The sequence below is a fragment of the Fringilla coelebs genome, assembly GCF_963513975.1.
Source record: "Fringilla coelebs genome assembly, chromosome: 9".
Taxonomy (NCBI): Eukaryota; Metazoa; Chordata; class Aves; order Passeriformes; family Fringillidae; genus Fringilla; species Fringilla coelebs.
The window spans coordinates 21,205,521-21,232,367 of NC_140067.1; the positions used below are offsets into that span (position 1 = coordinate 21,205,521).

At 39.5% G+C, this 26,847-nt stretch overlaps 1 protein-coding gene across 1 annotated transcript; it reads right to left on the reverse strand.

The window, feature by feature from the left end:
• Positions 1-708: 708 nt before the first annotated feature.
• SLC25A24 (solute carrier family 25 member 24) lies at positions 709-23,887 on the reverse strand. Its single transcript, XM_084211105.1, has 10 exons — positions 23,637-23,887; positions 12,405-12,531; positions 11,848-11,935; positions 11,292-11,403; positions 8,566-8,724; positions 8,073-8,225; positions 6,856-6,963; positions 5,053-5,220; positions 3,827-3,977; positions 709-3,183 (listed from the first exon to the last, which is right to left on the reverse strand). Exons 1-10 carry the CDS (start codon positions 23,820-23,822, stop codon positions 3,005-3,007), a joined length of 1,431 nt encoding a protein of 476 aa, XP_084067231.1. The 5' UTR covers positions 23,823-23,887; the 3' UTR covers positions 709-3,004.
• Between the last annotated feature and the right edge of the window lie 2,960 nt (positions 23,888-26,847).

Sequence of the window (26,847 nt, forward strand, 5' to 3'; positions counted from 1 at the left end):
TTGTTCACTTAGGAATCATACACTGTGCATCTACCTCTTCCACGACTTTAAAAAAACCTTCTAAATCTTATAAGAACTGTATTTGCAGCAATCAGAGACAAGAAATCTTCCCCTAATTTGTTTACAATTATCTTTAACATTTGAAGGGTTGATGTGAAAACCTCAAAAGGAGTTGTCAAAGCTGGCTGCTAACAAGCTTTTAGCAGCATAGCCATACTACACATGCAGAGTAAATTAAGTCAATTACCTTGAAAAGATTTTATATTGATCCTTTGACTAACAAGTAAGATTAACAACAAAGCAAGATCAGCAGTAATACAAGTATGTTTGTCCCTGATTATGAAGAGCTCTGTCACGCAATGTACACAGAAGCAAATTACTGGCTAATAGTTCAGTGAACAGCAAAAATATTCAACATGTGGTCTTTCATTAAGCAATGAGACAGTTGTAAACAGGATGGCAATTGACTTATCTCCAACTGTTTTCAAGTATCAGTGTAACAGCAAAGCACAGTCCAGTCTGAAACCTACTTTTACATCAATTGCCTTCATTTTTTACATTGAGTATCATGCATATAATGCAATAAAGAAGTGTCATCTATCACACCTTGAAAAAAACACATCAGCCCACTCCAGCCAGATAAGGAAACAAAGATTTATTAGAAACTGGTAGTTTTCTGGAGCTAGAAAGGTAAACATACATTTAAGAGACAAAGAATACACAATTGAACACAGTCATCATCAAGGCACATAATGAAAAATCAAATCTGATTTTAATGTTCAGCTCATCTTTTCAACATTTGAAAAGCTCACCATGATTTCAATACTCATAATGGCACTTGCACACTATAAACAAAATGGAACAAGTCTGGAAGATAGAAATGCTGAAGTCATCTTTACGTCACACACACAATACATTTGTTCATTGGTCACAGTCAAACAAAATTACCAGCAACTGAACTCACAAATCCCACAAAGGTACAAAGATATTGGCAAAACCAAGGAAAACTCAGATCAGAAAGGCATTATACATATAAATGATTTGGATAGAATGACTTTTTTTTTTTCTAAAGTGCAAAGTCCAACGTTTCCCTAAAGGGAAGGCCAAAATACAGCTAGAGCTGCCATTTTCTGAAATGTGATAAAAAATTCTATAATACAGATTTTATGGAATTGCTATGTATCAGTTTATGGAGAATAAACACCAGCCATGGAAGCACTGAACACAAATTTACATGTGATTGCTGTTTGAAAAATATGGCCGAAAGCATATGTAGAACAAGGGAGATTCCGGCAGTTATTTTTGCTTGCTCATTTATTTTTCTGCTTAAAACAACAAAACAAAACAAAACAAACAAAAAAAACAAACAAACAAAAAAAAAAACCCATGCACCCCTCATGCCCGCCCAAAAAAAGAAAGAATTAAAAAGAAGACCCTTAATGACCTTAACAGAATAAAATTCCTCCTTCAGTAATCCAATTTCAGAAAGTGGTCTAAGAGCAGTTGCTTTTAGAAGGTCAAGGTAAGTATAATCTCGAATTTACCAAGATTAAGACAGTACACATTACAGAAAGCAGAAAAAGCCTAACAAAAGAGTCTGTAATAATTGTTAATCTATTTCAGTGTTCAGGCCTGAAGGTAACTGAGTGCCCCTCCACACATACCGAAAAAAAAAATAAAAAAGGATGTTAGGATGTTACTTTGGAAGGACTTGTACATGGAAATGCCTGATGTTCTGCACTGAGGAAGCTGCTTTGTTTTTTGAGGAGGAGCTGTTTCTCAAGCACCAGCAGGTCTGTATGCATGCTTTGCATGCTACGTTAACACCAATCTGACAGGAACCTGAGGTCAGCACTGCCACTTGGTCACCTGGACAAAACACTTCAGTATTTTATTACCCCAATTTCACACCCACAGCCAATGTGCACAGAAGACTGATCTCGCATGACAAAACTGTAAAAATCCTTTGCATAATAATACAATCCTCTACTGGCTAAAAGCACAGAGTGGATGTAGCCCTCTGAATAAGGGAAAGAACGGAGAGTCCAAAATGACAAGCATTCCTGTTCCCAGAGCTATGAACAGCTCTGCTACTGGCTGTACTAGAATTACAACCAGCTTCATACTGGATCCTCCATCCTGTTTTTAAATAGCAACTTGCACTTGTATGGAATGGATCTAACATCCAAGCTTTTTCTGTTCCTTTGTATTATGATCCTATAAAACAAGAAGCTGTAACCCAAATTTTGCCATGGTTAACGGTGCTGACATTTACAAGTGCAATGAAATGCAGGTCCAGTGAAGCAAGTTATCAAAATTGCTGATTGTATTACAAAAACACCGTGTAAATCCATTTGAGGTATTCCAATACTGCAGAACAGCAGTTTCTCAGGCTCTTTAAATAATGAAAAATAAAAAAGGTTTGCCTGAAGACAAAGGTGATGGGCTACATTTTAATGTGCTATTCCATCATTGTGTGTATCCAAGATGCTATTTCTTATGAACTTAACATTCAGTCTTCAAAAATAACAAAAGTGTTCACTTCTAGGCATGCAAAATGTCGCCTGTGAATTGCTTGAGTGTAGGCAGCATGACAAAACACAAAGTCACTTTCATATACTCAGTATCAAGGCAGTATAAACTTCTCCTACCTTTGGTTTCATCCAAGACAAATACACATTTAGTAAGGACAAATTAAAAAAAAAAAAAACAATGAGCAAAATATGCATGATTTTGTAAAAATAAGAACATACTGCTGATTTAAAGACAGTTTCTTGATTATTTTTTTTCAACTCAGTGACATTTTAAAGTGCAATATGTGTATCTGTTTAAAAATGGTGAACTAAAATTTAAGAAAGTTTCTTCCCACTTAAGGACAAATGTGGAAGTCACAGCATCTCTCTATAAAGATCTGTCTCTAATTCTGAGAGCAGATTACTTGAGAAAACCTTATTGTTTTGGTGTTTCCAACAGCATTAGAAGCATCTCACCTTTTTCCTTCATTTCATGCTATTCCCAAATTCTGTTTCATTTTTTCATACACAACATAGCTGATGCTGACAGCTGGAAGCACTTTCATAAAATTAGGGGCTATGCCCCTATAAAGTCCTCGGAGTCCCTCTGTTGCAACAATTCTTTGAAAGAGACCAACCATGCTTAACTGTGGAGCTCCTTCCACTGAGGCTAGAACAAGAAGATAATGTGTTATAAAACAGTTCTAGTAACATCAAAAATCTTGAGCAAGTCTCAAACACCTGGATCATGAGCCAACTATCTCAGGACCACTGAAAAGAGATCTTTTAATCCCAGACATTTGGGAGATGTCCATGTGTCTAAATCTCAGTGGAAAGCATTGTCCATCTATGTTCCTTTGGAAATCTAGGCTCCCATCCTTAAGTCTGTGCAGAAACCTATCAAACAAAAATCTCAACTATGAAACTATCCTAATGAAATGCCCTACAGAGCAAACATTGCTGTCTACCCTCTCAGGATAATTCAAGCCCTATCATTTAATCTCTAAAATTTAGAAAACATTGTAAAGTTTAGAAGAGTGCTCACAGACTATGACAGGGGCTGTGTCTGGTAGTATGGAATTGGCTCTCAGAATATACAAAGCACCAGTGCTTGAAATGTTACTTTTTAAATTGAGTATAAAGAAAACAGCGTTGGGGGTAAGAGGGAGAAGGGACCAACATAAACGAGAATTTTCAGATATGTCCTTAGTTTCTCCAAGTTTTTTTTTATTCCTCTGTCTGTGCTAGAGCTATCCCACATGATACAATTTTCATGTGGCCACAGAGAAGCATTTTCAGGAAGGAGAACTCACCTTGAGCCTGCATGCGTGTTCTGATGAGAGCGAGGGGGTAACTGGCTAACTGGCCACACGTGCTGGACACGGTGCCACAGCCCAGCAGCACAAACACACCTGGGTTCGCAGAGCTCGATGCATAGTGCTCCAGCCATGTGCTCTTCAAGAGCTGCCAAGGGATAAAATTAAACAGTAAGACAAGAGATTTGCATTCAAAAAGGTAAACAAATACTTCTTTATTCATAACAAATCCTAAGGGCTCAATCCTGAAAAGCGCCAAATTCACTGGATCAATTTCACTACATGCTTGAAGTGCACAGGTAAACTCCTTAGCACACAGGGAAGGACTTCAACCAGACTACAATAGTTAGTGCCCAGAAGAGAAATCCTTAAAAGATTCAGCAGCAGGAAAGGGCCCATGCACCTGTCATACTTTGGGGAGAGGAGGTGGGAAACAACCCAGCAGCCCACAGAGTGCAACAAAAGCTCACACATCTGTGCACATCACCCCATGCAGAAACAAGGATGCAAACTGTAGAAAAGAAATTCCATACAGCTTTGAAAATGTTTGTTGAAACAGTTCGGGTGATGGCTAATGCAGTGTCAAAAAAAGATTTGTCTAGACTAGAAGAAAAATTAGTCTGTGTGTCTGAGTTATTTAAGACACTTTGAAGTAACACATATTATCTAAGATAGATAAAAGACTTTCAACATTGCTGATGGGTGAAATAGGTGCCAGTTTCTCTGGAAAGGAAGGACAGCAGTGTTTCAAGCTCCTCAGAAAAGCTGTGTCAGCCAGAAAGAATTCTGGTAACATGCACAGACACTGAAGGAATTCAGGTTAATATAATCCACTCATAAACCTAACAACTGGCAAGGAAATGTATAAACTACCGTAATATGAATATCCTTTTAAAGGCACATATTTCCCATAAAATGGGTATGTTCCAGTCTAACAAGTTTAGGTAAGTATGAAAGCTTGTGGTACTGCCAAGGTCTGTATAATCCTCTCATAGCACATTTCCTGCTTGGTACTCTTGCATAGAAGGGCCCATCTGCACAGGCACTCCTCAAGAGGGGCAACCAGAAACACTGAGGTCTAGTAACATTAGTGGAAAGTCTCTTTTGTCTTTTTAAAATTGAACAAGCTGTAATTGTACAATTATGCAAACATTCTAAATATATTTATGCTTTTTTGTAAATTAATTAATGACAGCTACATGCATTCAGTGATCTAAACTCACCTCATAAACAGCAAGGTCAATGCCAGCATAAGGAATTATACCCAGAATATTAGGAATATAGCCTTTGTAGAAGGCCTTTGGACCTTCTCTTTTTAAAATCTTCTTAGCACAGTCAAACATCCCAGAATATTGCCCTGTTTTACCCACAGCCAATCTGGTCTTTAAAACCTGAAAGGAAAAAAAAATAGCAGCCTTAATTACATTCCTATTTGTTAATCTATTTTAGATACACAGTATATCTCTGCTTATTGAATTCTCTAGAACTGCTTTGCACTTTGATGCTGCAAATCTCTTTTGATTACTGCTAAGGCATTGTTACCAGCAGGCTTCTTCAAGTTCTGGCCTTAGTGCAGAGCACCACACATTACTATACACTAGCTTACAAATTCTTAGCCTTTTAAAATCACATTTTAGCTTTATTTTCTTGATTAAAACAGGCAGTTTTTTGATCAACTTGAAGGCAACAGCATAGGCAGTTTTCAAAAGAAGTATTAGCTAAGGCTCAGGTGAGAGTACTAACATGCTAGCAGATGATATTTCTGATCTGGAAACAGTAAACCCTATTAAGAAAATACTATTTTAAAAAGCATGACACTTAGAGAGGTAGTTGAGGAATACGAGGAATAACTGTGTCTCACTACTGAAACCCAGCACCTGATTAATAATGCAAGCAAGTCTGTATTGCATCTTAGGACAAAGGAATTAGTAACAGCATCCAAAGAAACCACAAATGTTTCCTGAGCAACAATTTGGTCTACTTTAAAGCCTCATAAGACTGCATCTTCCCCAGGAATTTCCTGGCACTTGGCTTTTCTGTCTTATTTAGAAACATCTAAAGAACACTTCTAGGACAGTACCATATCTTTGTGAGGAAGACCAGAAGATACTGTAGAACACTTCCTTTGTCTCCCCTGATCAGTGTAATCCAGACAATCTACATCACGTTTCAGTTCTTCCCTAAGTTAACCCATCTCTGTACTCAGCTCAGCTGGGATTCACCCTCTGGGACAGCAAGGATAGTCTTTAAAGAGATCACTATTACTTCAGCAATGAAAACAGTTCCATTCCTACTGAAATCCCCACCCATGAAAAAGCTGTTTAGGTTACGTTTGCCATTTCTACCAAACTTGATGTTGGTATTGGTTTAGTCCCATTCCCAACATCTATTCAAACAAGGATCTGCACAAGTGATAAACTTGGGCAACCAGCAGTAAAGAAAAGACATGCTGTTTCTGTGAAATGGCGTGTTTCAGTTACACTGGAGCAGTTAATATATTAACACTAGTTAAATTGCAGTGTGTAGTACCACCTACAGATATGTCCTACAGGGGAAAGAGCAGTCAGCCCACCCAGCCCGAGCTGTAGTTACATCCTTCCCCCACACTGTTCTCCTTATCAGACACATCTTCCCATCATAACACAACAGAATTTCAGATCTGTCCAGACAACACTATTCCTTGCTTACATATAGCAGGATTTATGCCCAATTTACAAAATGCTTGAATACATACTGAATTTTAAATGTTCTTGGATGATTTTTCCTTCACTAGGTTTTATTTAAATATTGTTTTAAAAAATACTATACAGCAAAATCCTACAAGAATCAGTTAGAATTGAGTATATTCTAAAATGTTTAGCACTGAAAGTCTGAAAGGAAGTCCAAAGTAAAAAAATTAGGGTATCAGACTAGAGTGGAATTTTTACAATATTTTCAAGAGCAAAATGGGGTTTACTTTGGAAACAAACCAAACATTTTGCAGGCTCCAATGGAAGCAGATTCTCTTACCTCCATGGGACACTTACCTCCATGGGATAAATAGAAGTTTGTGCTGTTGCTCCAGCCAAAGAACCAGATACAAATCTTTCAACAGTGCCTAACTTTCCATCATCCCTAGTGAGTATCTTCTTATACTGAATAGTTAAAACACAAACACACATTTGTTTTTTTTTAGGAATGGTAAGAGTTATTATAAAAGGCAAGAGTATAGTACAAAATGTCTTTTCAAGCATAAGAGCATAAGAACATGCCTGTTCTTAGTTTTTCATGCATTTACAGTCACATTTGCTAACCTAAAAAGATTCTCCAGAACACAATAAGCATTCCAGCCTGCAAAAATTCTTAGATCAAATACTTCAGTCACCCACAGTACCATGAGGTTTCTGCAAACACCAACTCAAGGGTACCTCCAGAAAACAAAGAGGAACCAAATTCCCTTGCAGATCCAGTTGTCCAATCAAAGAATGAAAGATTTCACAGAAGTAGATTCAATTTCACAGAAGCACTTTGAGCACTGTACATACTGTGTCATTCCATGAGTGAAGAATAATGTGCCCAAAGTTACTCTGTGGCACCAAAATCTGCTGTTCAGTCTTGTAACATCCCCAAATTTATTTGGTGCTTTGTTGTTTTTATCTCATCCTTCTACAGAGATGTGCAGTGTGCTCATTTGATCTTACTTGAGGCACTAGCATGCCTCACAGAGCAAAAATAAAGCTCATTTAAATATACCAGAATGGGAGTTCATTTTCCAAAGGAGGATTAGGCCTTAACATGATGCTTAAAGCTGATTCAGAGGTAAATATAACTCTGAAATCCAGGATGAGGGCATCATACATAGCACTGTGATATTTGACTTTAAATGAATCCCCTGTACGTTCAGCTAGCATAATGTACCAAGTTTTTGCCTGCTGTCGCTTTGCAGCAACAGTCCACATTAATGCAGTACTCCACACAAAGCCATGCACAATCAGGGCCAGTTTAAAACATGTAACAGATATAATTCATTTGCACTGCTTATAATACAACAGTAAAATCTGCCCAATAGTAAGGATTCTATTGACTATTTTAAATCTGAAAGTCACTCCAATTACTATGACAAAATCCCCAACAAGGGGACAAGTTGGGACAAGGGGACAAGACGACAACAACTCCTGTATAATACAACAGTGCCAATAATGAACAGTGAGAGTGATTTAGGACTTTATTTAGCATTATTTTCATTATTGATTTATCATCCTACCTGTTCATAAGCCCAGAACTTAATAGCTGTTTCAGGAGCTATTTTCACAACATTTACACCGTTTCCCCTCCAAAGGGATCGGACACCACCTTCTTTCAGCATTTGCTTAAAACCACTGGCTATATTCATTTTGTTTGACTTTGAACCATGAACCTAAAAAAAACCAAAGTCACAGTACAGAACATGGCTCTGATTAGATTATAAAACTAATCAGTATTAAATTGATTAAATATATCAACTAGCAAAACCATATGCACTACTGAAAAAATCTAATTTTAGTAGTACAAGTACTGTAACATTGTGCTTACATTTTTCTCACATCTATAAAATACCATTTTTATTTTATGAACACAAAAAAATGGAAATTGTCAAAACACAGCCAGACCTCTGCAATTTAAACACTGACCTTGGACCCCCCCATTTTTTCCCAAGAGATCTCTAGAAACTGAAGGGATACACCGGAAACCAAGAAATTCTTGAACATTGCACCTACCTGCATCATGACTTTCAGGCGATCTAAGGGTGCTGTACCTGTTCGAGAGACAGCACCAGCCACTCCTCCTGCCAACAGCTGCTTCCACCACTGCCCAGTCTTCTTCTCTTCCTCTGTGAACTCATCTGGAACAGTCAAACTATCTCCTATATCCAATACCTTTATGAATCCAAAGCAAAGATGTGCAAATAACTATCTTGTTCCATCACCTCAGTTTTATCCACAGTTTAAATTCCAAATGAATATACTAACTAAGAATGTGCAAATAAAGTGCTAGTTACAAATAAAAAAATCTCTAATTTACATTCTATAATTAACTTGCTATGCACTGCTATTCAGTGAAAAGCAACTTTAAGTGACTTCTACATAGATATTGAGCAATAACACCACAGACCCACCATTTCAAAGACTGCACCATCATCATTAAATATTACCACAAATTTCCTCCTTGAGTATGGCCCAAGCAAAGACATTCTGTCATGATCAGCAGTCCTTTAAAGTCGGCACTAAAGCTCAAATGCTTATATGTTGCAGCTAACCTTTCACCAGACAGTCTTGTGGGATTACTTGGGTAATCTCCTAAGGTTGCTAACAGGAGATTTCTCTCACGGTAATTTATTCACACATGTGGGATGTCTCCTTCTCCCAGACTCCCCAGCATTTTAAAGCAGGGTTTTACCAGCTGATATATCAGAGTATTCTATTTCCAGTGACTGCTGTGTATTATCCTACCAAATGAATAGTTTGACAGATGCCTTATAGATTTTCTTATCATCAGTTACTCAAAGACACATTTAATTACTTTTTTCAGCTGTAAGAGTTTGACATTTCACTAAGGGGGGCACGTTTGTATTGCCATTGGATTTGATCAAAGAACATTAATATAGGCTTTAATGGTAACAGTAAGACATAACACTATGAAATCTCACATGTCACTTTAGCTCTTAAGTGTAACCTGTAATCATCATACATGAGAAAAGTGTACTGTAGATAATGCAAATCTGCTATTACACATAAATTAAACTTATAAAAAGAGCAAACTGATAAGTACTGATGAGAAAGTGTGTTAACTGATAAACTTTTGAACTACCATTGATTTTAATTGTAGAAATTATATCGCTAATTTATGCTGCATTCTCTCTCTGTCAGTAGATAGAATACTGTCCTGGTCATTTGGGACAAAAACTGCAGAATGCAGAGTGTAAATATAGCCACTGACCAAAAAGGATAAGCACCACCTATTCTGGACATTGAACACAGAAGAGATGAATTGGAAAATCCTTTCATCTTTCTTGCATTTGAGGTTTCAAAGTAAGGTGTCATCACTTGCTCAACTACAGAAACATCAAAAGATCAATCAAAACTCTCAAAACATAAATTCAGTGTTCTAAGAAATATTATGCATCTCTACCAGGGTTTAAACCTTGCGTGTACTGAGACCTAAACACAGCTAAAGAAAAAAAAAAAAGATAAATTTGAGAGTGTTTATAACAGAAAGGCCACAGCTACCATAACAATTCTATGCCAATGTAGCTATCTGCTTGGAAGGGTCTGATAGCAATTATATAATAAAAACAGAATTGTAAGAGCTGTCTGTAAATGCCAGTCAGGCTGGGAGGTTTCACATCTGCTCTTATCTCAAAGACCAGCTGTGTTGCTGGATTTTGCCTGCTGTGATAACTGGGTCATCAGCTGACTGCAACACCAAGATCACAGGAGACTCCCTCAGTTGTTTCTTGGGGGCAACTAATGACATTCCATAATAAAAAACAAAAAATACAGATCTTATGTGTAATAATAGTAAGGAGCATTTTATGAAAGCAGAGGTTTTTTTCCACTAAGTAAGTGGGGACCAGGACTATTTGATCTCATAGCTGTGCTTCAAGCTCTCTTCAGCAAACAGGGAGCCTAACTGCCTTCAGGCAAGCATTCCTCAGCTGAGGTTGTACAGTGTTAAACACTCAAAGCTCTCAGATCTCATAAAATATTTTTTATTATGGAAATGCTGACTAATCCCTGGAGATATAAATGGTCTCACTATATTCAAAGGCATCTAACCTTACTTCATTTCCTCCAATAATCTGCAGGAAGGATATTTAGCAAACAGGATTACTGTTGGTTTACTTACTTTATTATTGTTCTTAAAATCAGTCACTGAGGTGTGAACAGCTCCATGCAATAAAAAACTTAACAAATTTTTCTGCACAGTGGATAACCTATTGCTGTATATTCTGTATGCTTAAATTAAATTCTTTGGCACAAAAGAGCATGATGTACACAGAAAATCAGCAGTCAAGACACCAGTGATTTTATGATAATTATAATGGTACTATATAACTGCAAATACAAATTTCAACATAAGAACCAGTTAAAATGTTTATACAAGTTGTTTCAACAAATCAAATCATACTGTAATGTGCAAAGAAAAATATTTAATATTGTGGTTATTATTTTTCTGTGAAATATCTCCAAAAGAGGAAAAAGATTCTGTCCTAAGAATTTCTGGTAATTATTTGCAAAGTTCAGATGATGTTGTTCGTTCAGAAGGAACTCATCTGACCCAATCCCGCTTCTAAACAGGAGAGCATGAAGTGAAAAGGAAAACCAAACAATACAGATATGCTTGAAATATAACAAGTATGAAGCTGTTATAGTCAATATCACAAATTAACACATCAGAGGTGAACTTAAGAGCTGCACTGGGTTAAAAGGGAAGTTGAACTTACAGTGGAATGTTTCCAATATCGAATTATTTCTTCAATGTCTGTAGCTGGATTAAACATAAAATGATCTCTCCACTCATTCCAGTCTACTGTCATTGTCCCATCAGCATCAATACTGAAAAGAAATTGAACAAAACTATATAAGGAAATAGTAATGGTGGTGTTTATTTCTGGGTTTTTTGCCCTTTCTTCCCCCTCTCCCCCCTCCCCCTTTTTTTAACTTGGGTTATCACATCAATAACAACTGTAAATTCCAAACTGACTGTAAATTCCATATTGTGACTTCAAGGCTGAATCTGCCATGGCCTTTCAATACTATGCTTCTCTTATCCAAGTGCATCTGTCCTATTCCATTTAAAAACACAATACAGTGCTTTTTTCCATCAACAATCTTTACAGAGAAATAAAGTAACATTCTCTTCCCAAAACCAGACGCTCCAATAGTAACTACCAACTACCAAAGTCATAATCCCATTTATCCCCCTCTCTGAAATAAAAAAATATAGAAATGAACAATACAAGGAAGATTAAGCTGCCTCAAAAAATAACAATTCCTGACCTTTGCAGGATCTTTTCTGCCTGTTTTTCTGAAATGTTTATACCCAATATCTTGAGGGACTGGACAACTTCTGAGGCTTCAATTTTTCCTTGAAACATTAAAATAAAGATGATATATATTTAAAGAGTGCATCTTAATAAACTTAGCACCTTGGAGCTCAAGGTGCAACAGCTGAATAATTGCAAAGATGATTTAAAAATCAGCTTAGCACAGATGATATGTTTTGACTGTCTGCTACAAGGACAAAGCAAACAGGATACAAATACACAGTTAGTTAAAAACTGGTTTATCTTTAATAGCTAGAAATAGTCAGAAATTTCCTCACAGTTTCTCCATCTGGGGAACAAGGAGCTGCAGTTCAGTGTACTTGGAGATAGTACAAATAATAAAGACAATTTTTTTTTTATCTATAGCAAACTTTAATTATGATCATGTTAAGGGAAAGAAGGATTCCATATTCACACCTTTTTTTTCCAGTTGGACAAATATAAGTTACACTACTTTTAATGCAGTTTCTTCAGACAATGTTTGAGCAAATGAAATAAATCAAGGTATACCATCATTGTTTTTGTCCAGGCTCTTGAATGCCAGTTTCATCTTTTTCTCATGTTCTTTAAGGTACTGCATAAATTCTTCAAAATCCAGCTGTCCATCCTGGTTAGTATCCCCAGCTTTAAAAATTTTCTATTGAGAGAAAAATGAATATTTTATTTGTCCAAATTACAGCAGGTCACAAAGCATCATTTTGTTTTCAGAATTTAACACACTCAGGATTTGCATAGGGAGAAAAAACACTTGGCAGCAAATATATATTTAAGAAAGCATTATTTATTATTTTACATAACTTTTCTGTGGAGAAATTTTAAGGTTTCTTACCAGCACTGGCAAGTTATACCTACAGGTATCAAATAATTTGTGAAGGAAGAGGTGGGGGACAGGACAAAAACCTGAGAGAGAACAAGTTTAGGCCTGGGAGTTTCCTGTACGTGAAATTTGTCAGTAAAACAAGCAGAACTTTGACTATCATCTTAATAAAGCGGTATATTAATTATGAATTATAAAGATAAATACAAACAGCAATTAACTCTTTAAATGCTGACCAAAAACTTACAAAGGTCTTGCCCCACTGTCGCGTGCAGCGCTCAGCGTTTGAGAGAACACAGCTTTCTGCTTCAAACTGAGGCCCTGACTCCAATTTTAAACAAACACAAACACACTTATCTTCCCTTCTTGCATGTGCTTCCTAGGAACTGTCCTGCAGATAGAAACACTTCATGTAAAATCAACTATGCACTGAATGCCTGGTATGCAATTGCCAGGACTGCAGGAAACAAGTCTCCAATGCAGCCCAGGCAGACGCTTCGCCAACAAAGGGCCAGGAAACTTCACCATCTCCACATGTGAAAACTCACTTATTAGAGAAGGGCAAGCAGCAGCCTGTCATTGCTGAGGCTTGGGCTCAAGGCAAAGCCCAGCAGGGTTTGGGAGCCTGGGCACCTCTGGGCAGGGAGAGCCAAGGCCACAGCAGGACCACGGCCACTGCCCTCTCCTCGGGCAGGGTGTGCGGGGAGCCAGCAGGGAAACCAGCCCAGAACCCTGCTCCAGAACACAAGATTTGAGGGAAAATTATGTCTTATCCCCTCCTTTGGACACTGGTCCCCATGGGTTCCCTCAATGTGCAGAATCCTAGGGGACCACTCAGTATCAGACAGGAGACCAAGCTGACAGCACCATTGCAGCTTACAGCACAGATGCTGAAGAGCAGCAAAGCTGAACAGCTTCAGTCCTGTGCAGATCACAGAGGGCCAAGAATGAAGGAGCAGAGCACCAGTGAGGGGAATTGCAAAAATCCAGCAGCTGCTCATTCACAGGCACAGTCAGCTGCCTGTGCTCTTGCTTCTTGAAGAACTTACTGGTGCCCTTCCCTTCTGCAGCAGAAATTCTTCCAAATTTCAAGCACCAAATATTCTTCCTCGTATCTTCTATTCAGCAGACTGCCTTGTGCAACTGTGATTTCTGGATAAAGTAACCCTCAACAAGATTTGAATGGCTGTTCTAATCTGCAAAATCTGGTTTTAATTTTGTTTACTCCTTTTTAATTAGTAGAGGTACTCAAAAGACCAAAGTCCAACAAATTCTAGGCTACAGAAACTAAACACTAAGGAAGCAGAAAACTGGTGTATTTGTTGCAGGAGTCTGAAAAAGACTGAAGGCATCTAAATACATGTATGTTGCCTCCTTCCTCTTCCCTATCCCTCTACAAAAAGTAATGTATTTTAAAGTTTCATCTCAAAAAAACAAAATTTATAAGATTATCAAGGATTTCTCAATGAAATGGATGTGGTATACCAGTGAAATGAGCAACTTATTTACTTTCCATAATACAGCAAGTTGTGCACAATAAAAATCAAGTCAAGATACCACATATTCTGATAACTGTGATTTGGTATCAGCTTTGAAAAACAGTGTTCATAGTATAGTCATAAGTCCAGTTTGATTGTAATTTCTATTAATAACCTGTCAACACAGATCGATATACTCATCAATTCAGTTTCATGCCTCTGTCAATATGGTTAGAGCTGTTCAGAATTTCCCATTAGGAAAAAAAAAGTTAGCTTACATTTACAGATATTTATGGATACAGTCCTGACCACAATCTTCTAACAAGAAATTAAGGCTAGTAGATTAATCATTTGAAAAAAAATCCAAACAAAAAACCAAACAAACCCCGCCATTAAAAATTAGTCTAGTCTGAAGAGTCCCCTCTCAAAGACACTCAAGCCATCTTTTACTCCACTCATGCACCTCATGCTGCAGGGTCCAAGTGTCTTTCTGGGCTCCCACACCTTCCTGAGAAGAGGTGACTTACGTGACACTTGAATCACTGTGTGAGTTCTACTCCCCACCAACTGTTACCGTTCCCTATTGCTTCCTGAACTGCACAAACCAAAATGCAGAACAAGGAAAGTGGTTTTCTGTCTCAGATATCTGTGAAGACAAAACTTGAACTAAATTATAATTATAATAAAACCTTCACTGCTGAGGATGATGTGAGCCAAAGAAAACAGGAGCTCCTAATTAGTTTAGAGAGCTGGTAATTTCTGTATGTGAAGGGGGGCACCTTTCAGTTCATCTGCCAAAGAAGTGGACTCCATACTGCAACAATGAGAAAAGGGTAAGCACAAACATACTCTCCATTTCCTACTTTTGTTTTGACAGTTATTTTCCAGGCTTCAAGTCAGTCTCAGCCACTCTCAGTGAAGCAGAACAGAAATGACAGGGAACAAAAACATATGGCACATGTGTTTTTCTCTCAGTACAAATCTAAAAGCTCATGAAAACAAAAGCCTCTTGCTGTCTGTGAGGTGAACTAATTATGTGGGTGTTAAAGTTTCAGATTAAAATCAGTAATTTGCAAGTTTGTGGAACTAACAGGAACACCAAAAGAAGTTTGTCTTCTACCTGGCAGGCAGCAACTTCCTCCTGGGGGGTTCCATAGTCCATGGGCACAGCCGGCAGGAAGACACCTCTGGATTCTGTGGGGAGCCTGGCACACTAAGTCCTTGGTACAAACTGGCCCATCACAGCATCAAACAGTAATTCAAGTTGGAAGGAACCTCTGGAGTCCATTGAACTCCAGCCCAGCTGAAAGCATGTCTAATTAGATCTAATTAGATCAGGTTGTGTGGGACCACATCCAACTGAGTCTTGGACATCTTCAAGGAAGGAGATTCCACAGCCTCCACACGCAAACTACTCCATCAGTCAATCACTCCCCACTTCAGTTCAACACTGAATCCAACTCTGCTCTGCTGCATTTAATATACTCCTAGATTTTGTATAATTACAGCCACTTGTCACTCTCCCAGTGCCTGGGTCACCAGCTTCTCAGATGGAGGAGAACTGGATGCATTTTAAAATAGGCATGCTTACAATAGAGCAGGAACCAAGGTGCCAACACTCACAAGTCCTGGGAAACAATGTTTGGCATGCCTGCCACATAAAACCTGCCTTTTCTTGTTACTGCCTTACTGTGGGATCACCTCACCTTTACAAAGGCTCAGATCCAAATGTTTAGTTTTCAAGGCACACCATTTTTTTCTCATTGTCTAAAAACTGTAATCCCAAGCAGTAAGGATAATTCACAGGGTAAAATGAAATGGTGACCATATAAAGAACTGTTAATTACTGACAGATACAGGAAGACAGCTTAGATGATGGCATAAGCTATAGCAATGTATGCTTGCAGCTCAGAAAGCCAATCACATCCTGGGCTGCAGAAAAAGAAGCATGACCAACAGGTCAAGGGAGCTTCCATCTCTCTACTCTGCCCTCATGAGACCCCAGTCCTCAGCACAGGAGAGACACAGATCTGGTGCAGCAGGGCCTGAGGAGGCCCCAGAGGTGATCAGAAAGCAGGAGCACCTCTCCTGTGAGGTGTCTATGAGGAAAGGCTGGAGTTTTTCACACTGAGGATGAGAAGGCTCCAGGGAGACATTATTGCAGCCTGTTGGTACTTAAAGGGGCTTATAAAAGAGACAAACATTTTAGCAGGGCCTGTAGCAATAGGACAGGGAGTCATGGGTTTGAATGCAATGAGTGTTGATTTAGATTACGTATAAGGAAGAAGTTTTTTACGACAAGGGTGGTAAAACACTGGCACAGATTGCCCAGAGCCTGGCAGATGCTCCACCCCTGGGAACATTTGAGGTGAGGCTGGGTGGGGTTTTGAGCAATCTGATACAGCAACCTTGCTATATTGCAGGGGAGTTGGGCTACAAGACTTTTAAAAAGACACTACCAATCCAAACAATGCTATAACTCTGTGATCTTTCTTTTTAATGCTACAGGTCTTCACAAAAACAGACTAAAATGCTCCTGTACTGACCTATTTGGTCATGACACTGTCACCTTTATCTTTCCTCCTCTTTTCTTCATAATTCTGCTATTTTTGTTCTTTTTCTGTTGCATATTTTGTTAATACAGCTACTTTCCAAGTCCTGCACAACCAGGCAATACCAACACAAGAGGCCACAAGCAGACTGAAACACTGAAGGTATTTTTTAAAAAATTTCTCCATTATATAAATCTTGTTGCAGGGTTGAATTCCTACTCCAGCAGAAGACCTCTGTATTTGGTGTGGAAATGTAAGTCAGTCAGCAGGGCTCTTAAAAAAAAAAAAATTACAGACAGGCTTTATATACACATCAAAAACTCCCTAACCTTCTCTGTAAGTGTCCTGATGAATTATTAGATTGCTCTAGGCCAAAGTTATGAACTTTAACACATTCATGGTTACAATATAAAGACAATGAATGCAATACATAAAAATCTTGATTTTTTATGTAGACTTCTCTTTTAAATTCACAGTCTAATTTTTACATTATTTAGTATCATTATTTCTGTATTGTGCATGAGCCTTCACATTCTGTTTACAAAACTGAACTGTGCATAGAAGGTGGGGCTGCTGAGTACAAAGGATTACCAATCTATTCATTAGTTTGTCATTTCAGCTAATTAATATAATGTAAAGAATATTTAATAGGAAGTGATTCATCAAGAAGTTACTTGCTTCCTATCATGCTATCTACAAGACACAAGCATAAAACAGCACTTCAAGATACATCACTGGTGCAAGTAGCAATTATGCGTTCTGCAATCTGCAAGCAGAGTTCCAAAGGGCACAGATACAAATGCTGCATACAAAGAACTCCAGCACCACAATAAGAACATCATCATGTCTTTGGACATTCACACTTCACATTTGCTTTTAAAGCAAATTTCACATTTGCTTTTAAAATCAGAGTTATTATATATAAAACCAATAATGATATTGTTTTTTCCCCTTTTTCAATTCTTTTCCTCTTAAGTATTTTTTTAGATATTCTCTGCAGTCTACAGTTTTAAGTTATTCAGCTGTAATATTATTGGATGCCAAATTCAGTCACAGCTGAAGGATACACTACACTTCTCCCTTTACTGAACACACAGCAGACAACAGTCTTTTTCCTATTTATATCTGCCAAGACTACACAAATTTATGCAGACTGTGATAACCCAAAATCACTAGCAAAGATTATATTAAAGTCAGCCTTGTCAAACCACATCAGCTGGGAGATAAATCCAAACCAATCCAGTTGGGAGATAAAGGGACAGAGCCTGAGGATGTGTTCACACAGCATTACAGCCCAGTGAGCCCCATAACACATGAACTAGACTGACACTTCACCTCCAGAAATCCAACACAACACTGGGTAAAACCAGAATTTGCACTGCCTGTAAAGGCCTCCCAACTTGCCCAAATTCAGCATTTTTACTCTCTTGCTTCCCAGAGGATAAACATGTAAACCAACATGTAATCAACATGTAAGCAGTATCCAAGCAGGCCCTTTAAACCTGCTACAGACAGACACTGGGAGCCCCCCACTCCAGCACAGCAGACTTGCACCCTTGACAGCAGCAGATGTTGCTATCGGCTGCAGAGCTTCCCCTTCCTGTTCCCTGTCCTAAGCACCACTCTTCCCTGCAGCAGGACAGCACTGGCAGGGATCTTCTCCCTGGTCCATCTCAGCTAACAGAATCTCTAGAAAACGAGACAAAAAAGGACAAGATGCAAGTGTGAGTATGCTCTCCCAAAATGCCTCGCAGAGGCTGCTCCTTCAGGACCTGGATAAACTCTCTCAACTCATAGCTATGAATTAAATTTCAAGAATCTGAAACAGCATAGATGGAAGATGCAAACTATTCCTTGAACTTTCATTCAGCATTCTTTGCAAGTTACACTAGTACTTTTGACTTTGAGCATACTTGGTAGACTAAGTTTTCCCATTAAATAGGGCAACTCTTCTACTGAGGCATCCCAGCCACAGTAATTTCAAAAGATTTAACAGTTTCCCTTGTTTGTTCACCTGGGACACACTGCTGTCGAAAGACAGGGATTTAGCAAAGCATTTAAACACAGCAGTTAAGAGAGATCTCAGAGGTGAGGCTTCCCATATTTGGGATTTCTTGGCATTCTTGCACTTTGCAGCAACAGGAGGAAGAATTAATCATTCACTGTACCCTGTCACTGTTCAAGAAAAAAAACTATCAAGTTAGTATGAAAAAATAATTCATTTTATCTCCTTGGATGTTTAAAGTGTTATGAAAACAAATTTAAGATTCATCTTGCTCTTTCATATGGAGTCTTGGAGACTACAGCACGTATCAGTTAAAAGCTTCTGAAGCTGTACACAGAGAAATGAAATAATGATTGACATGTTTGTTTACAATGGAAGCAAAGTAAATTGAATAGATTCAATTTCCAATTTACTACTGAACACATTACTGAAGATATCAGCGGTATTTCACAATTAAGTCCCCATAACCAGTCATATTCATCACATCTATTATGACCAGAAAAGGAAAGTTTAAAGGAACTAAATGGTTCCAGTTTTCAACAATCACATGACATGACATCTGTTTTGATAAAAAGTTGAAGATGTCAGACTACTCTAAATCTATAATACCAGGTTTTGGGCAAACTCTTAAGCTGAGAGTTTAAAGCTTCAATTCATATAAAGAATGACAGAGAGACAGGGAAGTACCGAAGCTTTTAAGACTGTGGATCTGCATATCAGGTACGATAAATTCTAAGAGTAGTACAGTGATACAGTGTGATACAAGATACCCATGTATCTTCCTTCAAGTTGCTAAAGTAATCACTGTTTCTTCTGTTTCTAGCCAAGCTACAACATGTTTAAGGAGTCTACCTCTTGGTCAACTACCCTTCTAATTTTACCACGTGGGGAAGTTACCAAAATTAAAATAAGTGCAAAAACCTTAATAAAGCAGTGGAGAAATATTTAAGGACATATTTAGCTCAGTCACTAAACAGGTGTGTGCTTTCTGGACTAAGAACTGCTAGGGAAAGCTCAAGCTCTGAAGCACTATCTAGCTGCAGGTTTTAGAGGCCAGAGAAAAGCACAGAAGGAAACAACACACACCTGGGCCGTTCTCAGCCATCCCCATGCTGAGACACAGCAGTGGAACACAGCACAGGGGCCTGCCTCACTTGGCAGAACTCTGAATTTCCTGTGGTTTAAATGCAGAAACATACTTCAAGTGTTCTGAGCATTTTTAGAAGTGATTGGACTCAAATTTTCAGAAAGGGTCAATTACTCTAAATTGACCGTTTAGATGGCCACTGTTACAGGTGTGCATTACAATAGTCTGATTGTTGGGAATTTAGTCTCAATAGGCCCTCTCTCCACCACACAGAGGAGTCTCTTCATGCCGTTTCTTTATCCAAAAGAGGTTTAATGCAGCCAAATGCTCATGTCAAAATGTTAAGAGAGTCAGTACAAATAAGATCATTAAGCTGGTTCCAGTATTTAGTTATTCATTTCAGTAACATCTTCCTACTCCTAGTCCAGAACTCAATGTATAAATAGCACCTGAATTTGAATACTTGGCTGTCCCTATCCCAAACTGAAGCTTGAAATATGGGGTTCACCTCCTACGGGTTTACTGTTAGGACTGATTGCAGCAGAAGGAAAGGATGAACAAAAATAGTACTTCATCCAACCACTCACACCATTTATGGTGCTCCCGCCCACAAGACTCACGGCATTCTGAAGACACGGCGTGAGATCATTTGTGATCTGATCCCAGCATCTACTTTGTGTCCCTGCTTATCAAAGTCACTGTACAATAGCTGTTAATATTGCTTGTAGAGCAACATTTGATAGTTACCACCCTGAATTCCTCCTTCATAAATAAGGATATATTATATCAGGAATCTTCTGCAAAGCTTTGCAAAGTAACCCATTCCTGGCAAGTAATATCCTACAGTATAAAACAGGAGTCACCCTGGCAGCCTCCAAGCAGCACACATTCCAGATTTTCCAGTCATTTACTTTTGTCTGTCAGATACTGCCAAAAGGCAGGTGAAGTAGAACACAGTCAGGAGGTTCTGTCAGGTTGAGCTATGGGGGGAAAATGATTCTTCCTTAGAGGGAGATGCACCTCCAAAGCTTACCACACAGGTTCACAGCTGATGGAAGGTGCAGGCCTGTAGTCTATTACTCAAATGGATGGTAGCTTTGTTTCTTTTAAAAACATGCATATTCCTTCTAGAGAGGAACTGCACTTAAAGACAAAAGAGCAAAACAGTATTAGTAGCACAAACACTATACTGTGAAGGTGGTATAACTTTGGATCAACCACCTGACTTTGCAGTGAAACCCAGGAACAGTCCCTTTTCCACAGGTTAGCCAGAAAGCAGCTGTGCAGCTCAGAAGGACAATGGCCAACACTCCCAGGTATATGGATTTCATCCTATGAGTTGGAAGTCAGCCCTGCAAGAGATTTTTGAAAACCTAACAGACCAGCATCAACAAAATGAGGCTTGAGTCTCTGATGCACCCATGAAGCACCAAAACTGACTGCTCTAGGATATCCCAAGCTTTGTCCATGCCATGGTGACACTATGCTGGCAGGGCTGAGCAGTTCAGTAGAAAACACTTTGCCCCATCATATAATATTTTTATGTCTCAATTCCTTACTCACTAGTTATTAGCAATTATAAGACTACGTCTGTTTTTCCAAATATGATAATTCAATATCTCACTTCATTAATAAAATACCTTTTTACCAAGCAGTAAGAAAAATGAATTGAACATCACTTTAGAGCTTGAAGTGGGAGAAGGAAGCATTGAGCTGAAAGAAAGTACAGGAAGCAGATTAGCCACAAAAAGGCAGGAAAGACGCAGAAGGCAAGACTTACCGAGGCTCTCATATTACAAGAAGTCCAGTCATTAACAGGTACACAGCACTGCTCTAGTGTCTGGTTCCAGCTGTGCCCACCCTGGTTTAAAACACTGAGCACACAGAAATTTCCCTGCACTCCAACAATTCTTCCACTCCTCCCAAATGAGAAGATGACTCATGGCTTATATTGTTTACTCAGTGTGTCTTTAGCAACTAAGGCAGCAGTTCCTGCTCTCTGTTACATCCAGGTATGTCTAGATTATGTCTATCTGTTTCATGGGTATCCCTTTCAGTTATTCTGAAGCAACTGAGAATAATCTGACACCTATTCAGATGGGCACTATAAATGAAGATCATTGATTTTGAGAAAGAACTTGGAACTTCAGTACTAAGTTCCTTAAATATTCAGCAGCACACCAGGGCTTTCAGTGAATTATGTGGGAAGACCACCTTTGTTAAACACCAGAAAATTAGCTGGTCACCAGTTTCCCTGTTGTTCAATATAAATAAAACCCCCAAATTGTTACAGTCAAACTGGTACAACAGGTTTACAACAATGTGTGTATAAATGTGTGACTGGAGTTCATAGCTAGCATGTTCTGAACACTGACAACTCTCATGGATAACCAAAAAGGCCAACCTGTCCCTCTTTTAATTACAAAAACCTAAGAACACACCATTGGTGCCTATTTTAAAGATGATTTTGACCAGCAGCATCACTGAAGTGAAAGTGTGCTTTCATTTATACTCTTGAATAAACACCATTCAACTCAAGAGGCCTGTTGGATACTTTTCTCTTAAGTATAGGAGACAGAGAATTAAATATAACAGAAGGAGGCAAAACAGAGACAAAATAACCAGACCACAGGGAAAACTGTCACACAATCAGCAAAGGTCACTGAATTATTGACCCAATACACTTTTTAACAATGGAGTTGAAATTTAAGTTCCTTTTCCTGCACCTCCTTTAGAAAGTATGCAACAGCTAGTACAGGCAGAGCAGTGGAATGCCATGGAAACATTCTTTAAACTGAAACAAGCAGAATTGTTACAACAGTAGCTTCCCCCACACTTCTCAGGTATACCTTCTCAGCCTAAATAAACCTATGTGTGTCTTGTCAGCACAGACACTTGCACCCACAGAATTGTGTGTTAAATGATTTTATATGCTGATCCCTGGGGATTACTGAAAATAATTAGGAAAGAGAAGTTTCTTTTCCAGGTAACAGGTCAGACCTGCTAGTGTAAGTCAGCATCACACTGGAATGCTTGATGACTTAAGTTTTACTGACTTCTGAGGTCACAACATTGATACAAGGGCCAAAGGAATGTAATAGTCCAACTGATCACTGCAGAAGCCACACCACGAACTCTTCGGCACTGTCAGTTTCACGGTTTGATAGCCCCTGTTAAAAGTGTGCATTTTCTAATAAAGGCCCTCTATATCTGACAACAGTCCAGGTCAAGAAGAGTAACTTCCATGTCAATGTGTTTAGCTTAAATAACTAGTTCTGAAATTGCAACCTACGGCTATGCAGGTTTCCACTACCTGCTGCCCAAAGCAAACCCTAATTTACTGTGATCTAGATTATGCATGGGTGGAGTGGCGGACAAAAGCTGTAAATTACCATCCTTTATCGTGCTGGAAGAGGAATGTGCTACCGAATATCATTCAACAAGAAGTCAAAGGATGTCAGAAGTCCACACATGATGAGTAAACCCACTGGGCAGAGGAACCGCCGACAGCTGTACGCGCTCGGGACCCTTCGCCTACAACCCGGGGCGTGTCTGTAAAACACGGCCCCTAGCGCTGGAACTGCGGCCCTGGCAAGGAAAACGCCGGGCCCGAGGCCGCCTCCATCAAGGAGCGGCCCCGAGCCGCCGGACGCGGCTCCCGGGCTCGCTGCAGCCCCGGCCGGGCCGCGCCCCGTCCCTCGGGCAGAGCGGCGGGCGGGGCGGCCGGGCCCGCCTCGCCTCCCTCCCCAGGGCCGCGGGGGCCGGCGGAGCCCGCTGGGCAGCGGCTGCGGGCCCGCGCTTACCTCCTCAGCCTCCTTCCCCAGAGGGATGCCCATGGCCCGGAGGCCCGTCTGGAGCTCGGCAATGTCCACCCTCCCGTCTTCGTTGAGGTCCAGCTTTCGGAAGAGGTTGGCGTAGCGGGACTCGCCATCCCTGTTCCCGTCGCAGGCGGCCGCCGGCAGAAGGAAGCCTCGCAGGAGCTGGAACATGTCGGGGCCGTGCAGCGCGTACACACGGACGGCGTCCCTCGACTCCCGGCTGGGCGCGGACGAGACACCGCCCGCGATGCCGCCAGCGCTCGCAGCTGCCAGGGGAGGGGAGAGGAGGCAAGGGCCGGCCCAAGCCCGCCCGGAGGCGAGGGGCGGAGAGAGGGCGTGGAGCGGCCGGGCTCGCTCCGCTCCTGCCTCCCTCCCTCCCCGCCGCTGGGCGGGAAATGTGCGCTGCGGGAAGGGACGGTCCGCAGCCCCTCGGGCTCGTCACAGCGCTCTCGCCCGCGCTTACGCGCTTGTCTCAGTTCAACCAGAGAAATCCCACAAACGCCGCAAAAGACCTAGTTTGGACACTTAGGCTCATCCTAGTTCCGTTGTAGTCTAGCGGTGGAGAGCTCAGTTGAAGGCGTATGAAGAGCATCCCAATTTAAGTGCAGTCTGAAAGAGCTTGTCTACTTGGCCTAACAGAATAAACACTAGAAGAGGAAACGTCTAGGGTTTTTTTCTTCATAATGGCTTCATAAATAAATTAGTGGAGTTAATGGAAAAGTACACAGGTGGTCTAAGAGCAAGTGGATAGAAAATGTCACCAAACAGTCTCTCTCTCCACAAGAGAGTTGTAGTGAAAAGGAATTTCAGCTGCCACTGAATTGAGCTTTGCTTTCCTGGCGCATATTCAGCCAACACGCAGCCATGGAAAATGCATTTCAGCATTACAGCAGAAATTCTGTAACCTTGCTCACAGAGTAATTACTAAAGCGAATGTGCTACGGCGTCTGACCATGGACTACTGTTTGAACAAGGGCTGCTGCTACTAGGACTTGCATATATAAAGACTTCTGGATTGTGTTATAGGTTCATTGTGTCACAGAGTAAGTGGTGTGGGAAGGGACCTCCTGCTCAAAGTGGGCTCATCCATGAACTCTGACAATGAATGTGTGCAAATAGATTCTGCTTTGACTTGTATGCAGAGCAGAAGCTGAAGTACCAGCTGTGTACCATTGATCCAACTGTTTATCCATGATGAAACACAGCAGTGTCAGAAATTCATTCTTCAGGTTTGCACTGGTCTCCCTGAAACTGGAGTAAGTAGCACAGAGCTGTGCAGAAGGCATAAATGCTTTGACTTCAGTATGACTGCCTGACAATAGTGGGGAGGTGAGAGCCTCAGGTATTTCACAGATAAACCATGAGGCACACTCCTGAGAAAGCCATTGCTCTTTGGAAGATACAGACACTCCTTAGGTGTAGCTAACCTCCTACAGGGACATCTGAGACAGTGACCACAAACGCAAATCCAGAGATCTGCCTCATTTATATCAACAGGAAAATGAGTCTTACCTATTAACTGGAAACTAGTTCTACCACAGCAGCAATTTCTTCTGCAAATGACCTCGTCTGGCATGTTTTGGAGCTGTTTCATTTACAAAGTCCCTGTTTGTTAAAAATGAATCTTGAATAGTCCATGACTTTGCACACTGATTTTTACCTTGCTTGAAGGAACTGCAGAGGACCTGCAAAGGACAAGATGTGAGTCAAGAAATACTTTTGCCCAAGACATCTTATTTTAAATGTTAGAGTGGGGGGGTTTCTGTTTTTGTTAGCTTGTTTATTGGTTTGGGGTTTTTTTAAATTCTATTACTTTTATATTGATTTGAGTATTATACAGCTTTTTGACATCAAAACTGATTAGTATCAGAAGAGCAAAAACATACGAAAAAAATACATTTAACTTACTAGAAAAAACTTTTAATTAGTGTTATATCAATACATATACAATAAATATTTAAATTACATCAATACAATCCACTTAGATGAAGTGCTATAAATATCACAAAACCTCAGAGACTGGAAGAAGACTTGATATATATTATTAATAGACTAAAAGATAACTCAGCTGAATTGCATTATTAGGTGTCTGCTCTAGATACTGTAGCTCTTTTTCCACGAGTAAGGAAGCTCTTCATAACAATCCTAAGATTTTGAAACTCATCTACTGCATGAGCCAGAAATAATTTCTGGCGTAACTCCAAGGACTGCAGGGAAGATGAGTAATATTTAAATTATGAGATCAAATCCAGTTCTGCTACACCTTTAAAGTGATCTGTTAAATACATCCAGAAGTTTTATATCACCTGATGGAGCAGGCTTCACTTCACACACAGGAGGATATAATTAAAGAACATAAATACAATAAATATTTAAGAGGCAACTAAGTTCAGTGTTTTTAATTTATTTAAGGTAAAAGAAATATTTGCTTCATTATATAGACATGATTAGCTCAGTTTTAAACTAACATTATAAAATATTATTTAAAAAAATATGGAATCTTATTATCATATAATAAGCTATAGCAAATTTAGATTTTTTTTTTCACATATTTTTCTTTACCACTTCTTGTCTAACACACAACATTGGACTGGTTTAGCATGAAAAAGTTGCTGTGTCTTAATTCAGACAGACTGGTGCTGTAATTCAGGTAAATATCATTTACAAGCAAGAAATCATGATTTAAAATCAATGGTAGTGGTTCAGCTGGGTTGTGACTTCTCCTGTGACACATTCCCATTTTGCAGGGCACTGAGCACTCCAGGACAGGGTGCTTCAGCTGTCCATTGAATCCCCTGTCCATAAACAACATTGCCTATTAACTCCTGCAATTTTGTAACTGGAATTTTACATTCTTCAGGAGAGCAAGAGGCTCTTGAATTATTTGTTTTATTCTACTGTAACTGGGGCATTTTGTAAAACATGTTTTTCTTGAATACTTGAGGTTTTATACCTGTAACATCTAACTTCTTTAAAGATTTAGGAATTTCTCCTAAAAACCTCCAGCGCTTTAATCTTACAGAAGTTTTTTATCAATGACAACACAGGATTGTTACATTACCTACAGTGTTCATCTGTTTTTTTAAAAACACTTCTGCTATTCTGAGAATCTTTTGATTAAAGATTCTAAATATATTTTAAAATCTATATTTCTGACGCTTTTGACTTTGACTCTTTTGGTCAAGAAGGTTATACT

Excerpts from the sequence above, each read along its gene's own strand:
- SLC25A24 (XM_084211105.1), bottom strand. The coding sequence starts at position 23,822 with ATGTTCCAGCTCCTGCGAGGCTTCCTTCTGCCGGCGGCCGCCTGCGAC. Across the intron at positions 12,532-23,636 it reads TGGGGAAGGAGGCTGAGGAG|AAAATTTTTAAAGCTGGGGA; the intron begins GTAAGCGCGGGC and ends TTCTCTCAATAG. Across the intron at positions 3,184-3,826 it reads AACACGCATGCAGGCTCAAG|CCTCAGTGGAAGGAGCTCCA; the intron begins GTGAGTTCTCCT and ends TTCTTGTTCTAG.